The sequence below is a fragment of the Muscardinus avellanarius genome, assembly GCF_963383645.1.
Source record: "Muscardinus avellanarius genome assembly, chromosome: 2".
Taxonomy (NCBI): Eukaryota; Metazoa; Chordata; class Mammalia; order Rodentia; family Gliridae; genus Muscardinus; species Muscardinus avellanarius.
In genome coordinates this window covers 223,881-232,687 of record NC_137787.1, presented here as the reverse complement: position 1 = coordinate 232,687, position 8,807 = coordinate 223,881, and the positions used below count along the sequence as shown (strand labels likewise).

The 8,807-nt window shown below is 60.7% G+C and overlaps 1 protein-coding gene across 1 annotated transcript; it reads left to right on the top strand.

Moving 5' to 3' along the window:
- Nucleotides 1-297: 297 nt before the first annotated feature.
- On the top strand, nt 298-6,205 carry GAL3ST2 (galactose-3-O-sulfotransferase 2; the record flags this gene model as incomplete). The annotated part of the gene is made up of 4 exons (XM_080720051.1): nt 298-437; nt 2,389-2,475; nt 3,421-3,691; nt 5,393-6,205. The coding sequence occupies 4 exons, from the start codon at nt 298-300 to the stop codon at nt 6,203-6,205; spliced, it is 1,311 nt and encodes a 436-aa protein (XP_080576177.1).
- Nucleotides 6,206-8,807: the final 2,602 nt, after the last annotated feature.

Sequence of the window (8,807 nt, the reverse complement as noted above, 5' to 3'; positions counted from 1 at the left end):
GGCGGGGTGGGAAGCTGCGGCTGGAGCCAAAGGCCAGGCTGGGGGCGGCCAGGGGCAGCAGGGGCTGGTTGGGCAGGGAAGCCTCAGGGCCACAGCCTGAGGGTGGGGACAGCCTCTTTGCTGTCTGGAGAGGCCAAAGACCCGTCCGCACCAGGGTGACGGCCAGACGTGGGGGTAGGCTGCCACATGGGGCAGTGGCAGGCACGGGCGAGGTGCTATAAAGGGTAGGAAGCCCATCTGCCCACGGGCACCAGGTGGGTGCTGCCCGCCACACCCTCCACTTGCCTCGAGTCTGCCATGGCAGTATGCCACTTTCAGGCCCGCGCCCTTCATCTGTTCCAGCGCCAGCTTCCCCAAGGCCTGCTGGCGGGGGTCGGGGGCAGCTGGCACCCTGTGACAGGTGACGGACGGGTGAACGGCTCTAGAAAACCTCCCAGGTGGGCTCTGCGGCCTGGTGGAGGGGCTCACTGCCCAGAGACAAGCACCTGTGATGGAACATGAGTACACAGTTCATCTACAGTAGCAACCCTACCAGCAAGCCTACAGAAATGCAAGGGGCCAGCCGGTGGGCGCACGCTTGTAATCCCATACTTGGAAGGCTGAGGCAGGAGGATCGCAGGTTTATGACCAGTCTCAGCGTATTAGCGAGGCCCTTTGCAACTTGGTGAGACCCTGTTTCCAAATAAAATAAAATAGGGCTGGGGGTGTAGTTCAGAGGTAGAACTCCCCTGGGTTCAGTCCCCATTACCACAAATCAAAGAATCAAGCATTGTTCAATCAGTGTGAGAGACACACTGGATGACCTTCGGGAAGGCCTCGGAATCCCATTGGGATTTAAGATAGCACCACCCCTGGACACGGGGCTGCCTTTCCCTGGATGTGCAGCGCCAGTCGAGTCCTGTTTCTCCAAATCACACTAGCCTGTTTCCTTCCTGGGGCAAAGCTTTGGGGTTTCCGGCACCCCCAGTCCCTGGGAGAGACTTGTCTATCCCCATAGCGTGCTTCAGCCCTGCCCTTGCCCTTGCTCAGCCGACACGCCCTCCTGGGTGGGAGTCCGGCTGTCTCGGGCCTCCCTCCAGCAACCAGGCCTGTCATGGAGGGCCAGCCATGGCTTCTCTGGTTTATTTCCCAAGGCTGCAGCAAACAGCATGGGCAGGGCTGTGTGCCGCCAGTGAGCGTGTGGCTCTGGGCCTGGTCCTCCTTATCCATGGGGCCTGTGGGTGCGGCTTGCCAGGTGTGACCTCGCAGGGCTGCATGGCAGACGCTCAGCGGTGCGAGAGATAAGACAATGCCCATCACCTGTACCTGCAAGGACGCAGTCAGGACAAACCTCTGGCCCAGATGAGCCAGGGCTTCGTGCTTCTGACTCGGGGGTCCAGGCCGGCCCCTGCCAGCACACTCCAGTGCAGGGGCCCGCCAGGGCACCATGCTCCCAGGCCAGGACCCCGTTTCAGACATGACACTCCTTCCCGGAGGTCGCCGTGGTACCCTTTCCACTGACCGCATGTCCTCTTGGCTTGGAGGACCTTTGTGCACGGTGTAGCCACCTCTCTGCCACGCAGAACCACCACAGTTTTGCAGGCTTTATCTTACAAACTGGCAGCTTTTCAGGAGAGTTCCTGCTTCCTTCCCTCTCCTGCCTGGTGGTTTAGTTTTACACATACTCCATGGACCCCTAAAGAATCAATTGTCCAGGGCTCAGAGTCTTGGGTTCATGGTGGTGTCGGCAAAGCCAGAAAGACATCAGGCCTGCTTGGGTGTCTCCTCTGAGACTCAGGACTCCAAACGAATCCATTTTGTCACCCATTTACACTGCCAGCTCTATACTGAAGGCACATGGTGTGTGGACGGGAGGTGTGTGGTATGGGCTGAGGGATCTCAGAGGTGCACTGGGGTCCCACCAGGGGCCTCTAGGGACAGCAGAGTCACCTGCCCCCAGCTTGCCCCTGCTCCCAAGAGGGGAAGGAGGGGGTAGGACCAGGTGGCTGGCAAGCCAGGGCCACCCCTGGGATGTGCCCTTCCCCCGGTGCACACGCCAGGTCTGCTCGGGAGGCGGGAGGGACACCAAGGCCCCGGCCCTCCAGGCTGCGGTCCCCTGCCTGGGAACGTCCATGAGCCCTGCTTCGCCCTGCCAGGGAAGCTGTCTCAGGACGAGTGGAGGCCGGTCCTCATGGCCGGGGAGCCCTGTCTTTCCTATGTGGACCCTCCTGATGGTGCCCTTCGGGGTGGGCCGGGTCTGTACTTGGGGTGCTTGTGGCTCAGCCCACTGCCCTGTCCTGGGCAGAGGGCTGTAGGCCCAGGTTGTGCCGCCCACTGGAGCCCACCTCGAGATACTACGGGAAGAGGGCCCCGTGTCGCCCTGCCCAGCACTGAGGGTCCTGCCCACAGGTCCCTCCGGGCTGTTCTCCTCGCCCTGCTGCTGGCCACACTCCTGCTGATTGGATTCCTTCACGTGGACACCTGGGTGCTCACTCCGTAAGTCCTATGGCCACTGAGCATGCTCTGCGAGGCTGCAACTGTCTGCCTCAGGCGCGCCATCCAGGCCCCAGCCAACTGGGTGGCCCTTGATGCCACCACCACAGCCCACTGGGCGACCAGGCCAGGGCTTTACCCAGGGGCAGGGAGTGTCTTGAAGCACCTTGCCCTGCTCCTGCTTCCCCTCCAGTTGGAGCTTGTGAGGGTGCGATGCCATGGGGGGTGTCCTGAGGACTCGGATGACTTTGCCCAACTTTGTAATCCCTGGACTCCATTCCTTGCCCTCCTGGTCTCTCTCCTGGCATCTGGGCAGGCCCTGGCATCCATCCACTCTGGCCTGTCAGGATGGCTGGCCTTGGCATTGGGGCCCATCTTGTTCCAGTATGCAACACTGGACATGTGGTCAAGGTTGTGGGCCAGGGCCGTGCCTCCATGCCACTGGAAAGCAGGCTGTTGGCCGAGGGAGACTTGGGGCCTGGGGCTGAGCTCCTGAGGGACAGCTGGGATGGCTGAGGAGACCATGTGGCAGGCGTGGCTGTGTCTGTCCAGGGGGCCCTCTGGGTCAGGGGTTTAGGAGTCTCCAGATAAGGGCGCAGGCCTAGGAGTCTCAGGTGATTAGGGGTGTCAGGTGAGGGCCATGGGTTAGGGGTCTAAGGTGAGAGCTGCAGGTTAGGGGTCCTGGGTGAGGGCCACGGGCTTATGGGTCTCGGGTGAGAACCTAGGGGTCTCGGGTGAGGACTTAGGGGTCTCGGGTGAGGACCTAGGGGTCTCGGGTGAGGACCTAGGGGTCTCGGGTGAGGACTTAGGGGTCTCAGGCGAGGGCCATGGGCTTAGGGCCCCAGGTGAGGGGCACTAGATGGTGCTGAGGACACAGGCTGGGGGAGGCCTGGCGGTCTCCAGGTGGCTTTCTGGGAGGGCAGGTGACACTGCTGTTCTCCCTCCCAGTCTGCTGCGAGGTGAGTCCAAGAGTTTACCCATCACCAACATCATGTTCCTCAAGACACACAAGACGGCAAGTAGCACGGTGCTCAACATCCTCTACCGCTTCACGGAGAGGCACAACCTGACGGCTGCGCTGCCCGAGGGCGCCAGAATCCACCTGGGTTACCCCTGGCTCTTCCTGGCCCGCTACGTGGAGGGCGCTGGGCAGAACCAGCCCAGGCTGCGCCCCCACTTCAACATCATGTGCAACCACCTGCGGTTCAACCTGCCCGAGGTGAGGGGGGTCTTCTGGGGTGTGTGTAGACATGCTGGGTGCTGTGAGTCCTCTGGGGTGTGTGTAGGCAGGCTGGGTGCTGTGAGTCCTCTGGGGTGTGTGTAGACATGCTGGGTGCTGTGGGTCCTCTGGGGTGTGTGTAGACAGGCTGGGTGCTGTGAGTCCTCTGGGGTGTGTATAGGCAGGCTGGGTGCTGTGGGTCCTCTGGGGTGTGTGTAGACATACTGGGTGCTATTGGTGTGTGTAGGCAGGCTGGGTGCAGTGGGTGTGTGTAGATACACTGGGTCCTCTGGGGTGTGTGTAGACAGGCTGGGTCCTCTGGGGTGTGTGTAGAAATGCTGAGTGCCATAGGTATATGTAGACAGGCTGGGTCCTCTGGGGTGTCTGTAAACACACTGGGTGCTGTGGGTCCTCTGGGGTGCATGCAGACACACTGGGTGCTGTGGGGATGTGTAGACAGGCTGGGTGCAGTGGGTCCTCTGGGGTGTTTGTAGTCATACTGGGTGCTATGGGTCCTCTGGGGTGTATGTAGACATGTTGGGTGCTGTGGGTATGTGTAGACAGGCTGGGTCCCTTGGGTTGAGTGTAGACACACTGGGTGCTGTGGGTCCTCTGAGGTGTGTGTAGACATGCTGGGTGCTGTGGGTCCTCTGAGGTGTGTGTAGACACGATGGGTGCTGTGGGTGTGTATAGACAGGCTAGGTGCGGTGGGTCCTCTGGGGTGTGTGTAGACACACTGGGTGCTGTGGGTCCTCTGAGGTGTGTGTAGACACGATGGGTGCTGTGGGTGTGTGTAGACAGGCTAGGTGCGGTGGGTCCTCTGGGGTGTGTGTAGACAGGCTGGGTGCTGTGGGGGTGTGTGGCTGGGTGTGGCGGGTCCTCTGGGGCATGTGGTGACCTGCTGAGGTGTATTCTATGGGTGTGTAGTGACCTGGGTTTCTGCCCGAGGTGTGTGTGGGGTCCTTTGTGGCAATGGTCTGGCAGAGGATGCGTTGTGTATGGCCTTTGGGTGTGACGTTAGCTTGGGGTGGTGTAGCCTTGGTGGACATCTGGGGCGGTGGTCTGGGGGCCACAGGCCTTGCCAGCCCTCCCCTGCTCTCTGGGTTGTGGTTGCCATCAGACTGAACACCTGCACCTCTGCCTGGTGAGGATCCTCTCCACAGCCCCTCCTTTGGGCCATCAGGTCTCAGCTTAGAGAGGACCCTTCCCGGGGCTGGGCTTTCTTCCGAGGGACTTGCATGTGGCGGGAGTTGGTGGGAACGTGTGGGTTCAGGTGTTAAGGGTCCCAGGCAAGGTGGCCTGCACTGGTGACATGAGGCCGGCGGGGAGGTGGCCGGGGAGTGGTGTGGCAAGCCTTCCTGTGGGTGGGAGGAGGGGCCTGCCCTGGGCAGGCTGCTTTCTCCTGGACCCTCTGCTCTAGTGGGGCCTCCATGGGCTGCTGGAGGGGGAGGCCAGACCTGACCCAGAGAACCTGGCCTGTGGGCTGTGCTGGAGCCCATAGTCTCGGGGACGCGTGGACAGCCCTCTGCCTGTCACCTGGGGGACCCCGAGAAGTGTGCTGCCCTGGGGTGGCTCTGCTCCTGGGAGCTGGCAGCTGTGAGCCCCACCTCCGGTGGGAGGTCCGGGGTCTGTGAGCAGGTGCAGCTTGCACCCAGCACCGCGCACGGGGGCTCCAGCTGTTTCCATTCCTTCCCCGAACAGGTGCAGAAAATCATGCCCAAGGACACCTTTTACTTCTCCATCCTGAGAAACCCTGTCTCCCAGCTGGAGTCCTCCTTCGTGTATTACAGAGGCATGGTGCCGGCCTTCCGGGGCGTCAGGAGCCTGGCCGAGTTCCTGGCGCAGCCACGCAAGTATTACAACGACAGCGTGAACAACGCCTACGCCAGGAACCACATGTGGTTCGACTTCGGCTTCGACAACAACGCGCCCGCCGAGGAAGGCTACGTGCGCGCGCGCCTGGCCGAGCTGGAGCGGCGCTTCCAGCTGGTGCTCATCGCCGAGCACTTCGACGAGTCGCTGGCGCTGCTGCGGCGGCGGCTGCGCTGGCAGGTGGACGACGTGGTCTACTTCAAGCTGAACATGCGCAGCGCGCGCACCGTGGCCCGCCTGGCGCCCGAGAGCCAGGAGCGCGCCCAGCGCTGGTGCGCGCTGGACTGGCGGCTGTACCAGCACTTCAACCGCAGCCTCTGGGCCCAGCTGGACGCGGAGCTGGGCCCGCGCCGGCTGCGGGCCGAGGTGGAGCAGCTGCGCGCCCGGCAGCGGGAGCTCAGCGCCCTGTGCCTGCAGGACGGGGCGCCCAAGAACAGGACCCAGATCTCTGACCCGCAGCTGCTCCCCTACCAGTCGGGCGCGGCAGACATCCTGGGATACAACCTCAGGCAGGATCTGGACAATGCCACGCGACGCCACTGTCAGAGGATGGTGATGCCCGAGGTCCAGTATATGGCCCACTTGTACTCCCTGCAATTCCCAGAGAAGCCCCCCAAGAACATCCAGTTCCTGAAGCTCTGAGGGGCCCAGTGCCAGGAGACCCCACTTACACCCCTCTTCACTCTCCCTCCAGTCTTCCCTACCAGCCCCCTAGGAGGGTCCTACAGCTGGAACAGGGTGCACCAGCCTGAGGACGAATCTGTCAAGTAGAAAAGCTCAACTGGGCTTCCCTTCAGACAGCTCTGGACATGCCTCCCACCCAAGCCAGCCCAGGGGGTGGGCAGTGGGGCTTGGGTGCCTGAAGGAATACAGTGTCCCCCCCCCCAAATGTCCTGGTCATGGGGATTCAGCTCTTGGCACAGACACCTAAACAATGCCCGCCCAGGGCTGGAGGGTGGCTTTCCAGCTCTGTCGGTATGCCGGGCGTTTCCCACCAAAGAATCTAAGCTTCGATTGAGGGGTGTCAAAAGTGCTGGCAAAGGGTTCAGCCTGAGTGGGGTGTGTCAGCCAGTGCACACTTGGGTGCCAGAGGCCATGCTGGATGTGGCCTGGGGGGTATCTTCTGGTGCCCCTCTGTCATTACTGGGCAGGGACTGAGGCCCCTGCGAGGTGGGATCAGCGGTTACACTGGGGTGCACACACCCATCACCACATACTCTGGGGAAAGTAGGGTGCCTGGAACACCCAAGAGCGGTAGCCACTCTCACATGCTCAGCTTTTCGACCCGGCCTGAGCCCGCTGCCCAAGCCCCAGGATGCTCATGTCCAGGATCATCTGCACTTCTCAGGGGGACCAGCATTTCAAAGAAGGGGAACCCCCAACCAATCAGAGCGGGAAGCTCAGTGGGACACCACACTAGCAGGGAATGCATTTTCAATGAGATTGGAGATGTTACAATGTATTTGAGGATAAAGGAAAATGTCTTAACACTTAGTGGAGAGTTTACAGCTGCTCAGAGCAGCTGACAGCCAGGACCTGCCTGGGACCCAAGCCTCAGCCCAGAGGAAACTCGGCACACAGCTGGGGGGAGTGAGGAGGGAAATTGGGCCCAGGATGAGCCACGGTGCAAAGAGCAGGAGTTGCAGGGGAGGAGAAAAGGCAGAAGGGAAACAGCCCAACCAAGAGAGGAAAAAATTGCCCACCGAGGTCCCCGGCACTGTTAGCTTCCTGCCATTGTGACAAAACGCCCAGAAAAGCAGGCAGGTTGGTTTTGGCTCAGGGTTCACAGCTCCATTCCTGGCTGTCAGTGCCTGGCTCAGCCCCTGGAGGGTGGGAAGCAGCAGGGAGGGCGAGAAAGGGCTGGGCTAAGAGCTGGCCCCAGGATCGGAGGCTCCAGCTGGCTGGCTCCCAGTAGCCCCTTTCAGCTGTGAATGTGCTGATGTGGGCGGGCCTCATGACCCGCTCACTGCCAACAGCCCAGCTCTGAACACTGCCGCACTGGGCTCATGCCCCCACGCTCATGCCTACAGGGATGTCCTGCGTGCTGTGACCATGACCATGACGGCATGGAGTTACCCCCTGAGTGTCGGGCAGAGTCCACTGGCTCCCCCGAAACGAGGCCAATGCTCAGCTCACATGGGCCAGCGCGTGAGCCCAGGCCAGAGAACTCAAGGTGGCCGGGGGCAGGCCAGGGGCCACTGTCTGAGCAGCCGGGCCACGGTAGCCAGGCACACCGCACACCTGCTCCTGGCTGAACAGCAACAGGGGAAGCAAAGGTGTAACAGCATTCAACCTCTGTTTTTGCCTTCCAGGTTGGTGGGAATGTAAACTGGTATCTTTTCAGCAGGAAACGTAGGGGCATTTATTTCAAAGTAAACATGCCCGTGGTTTACTGCAGAGAATTTTCAAAACAACCTGTTTGGGTTGCCCACTGAAAAGGAGCACGCACCCCGTGCCAGAGTCTGTGCACTGCTGCAGCTTTGTGAAGTCAAGGAAAGCTAGACACGGGGACTCCCCTCACCCCACAGCCACAGGGCCCCGCCCCTCCTCCGGGTGCTGCCCAGGCCAGCAATGGCTTTGAGGCCAGCCGGCCCAAGGGCCAGCGCACTGTGGGGCGCGGCTCACTGAGGGGCACTTCAGGAAGATACCTGGGTGCTGGGGAGCTGGGGGGAGGGTGTGTCTACGCAGGGCAGCTTGCTCAGGGTGCCACGGGGGTGGGGCGGGGCCGGCAGCAGACTGTTTTCACGAGGATCTGGAAGTCTAGGCCTTTAATGTGAAAACACATGGTAAGGCAAGTGTTCTGTTGTGGTCTGGCAGGGTAGCGGTGGTCACCACTGGGCAGCCCGTGTGAGACCCACCCACAGGCATGGTGGGGCCTGCCACAATCCCTGAGGCCCCTTTCTTTTGTATTGGGGTTGAACCTAGGAGCATTCTATCCAGAGCTGTACCCTCAGCTCATTTATCTATTATTTATTTATTTATTTATCTGTGTGGTACCTGGAATTGAACTCGGGGGGGGGGCACTCTACCTCTGAGCTACTCCCCAGCCCTACTTTAGTCCTTTCATCTTTCTTTCTTTCTTTCTTTCTTTCTTTCTTTCTTTCTTTCTTTCTTTCTTTTTCTTTCTTTTTGTGGTACTGGGGGTGGAACCCAGAGGCTTTCTACCTTTGGGCTATACTCCCAGACCTATCTTATATTTTATTTGGAAACAGGGTCTCACTAAATTTCTGAGGCTGGCTTCAAA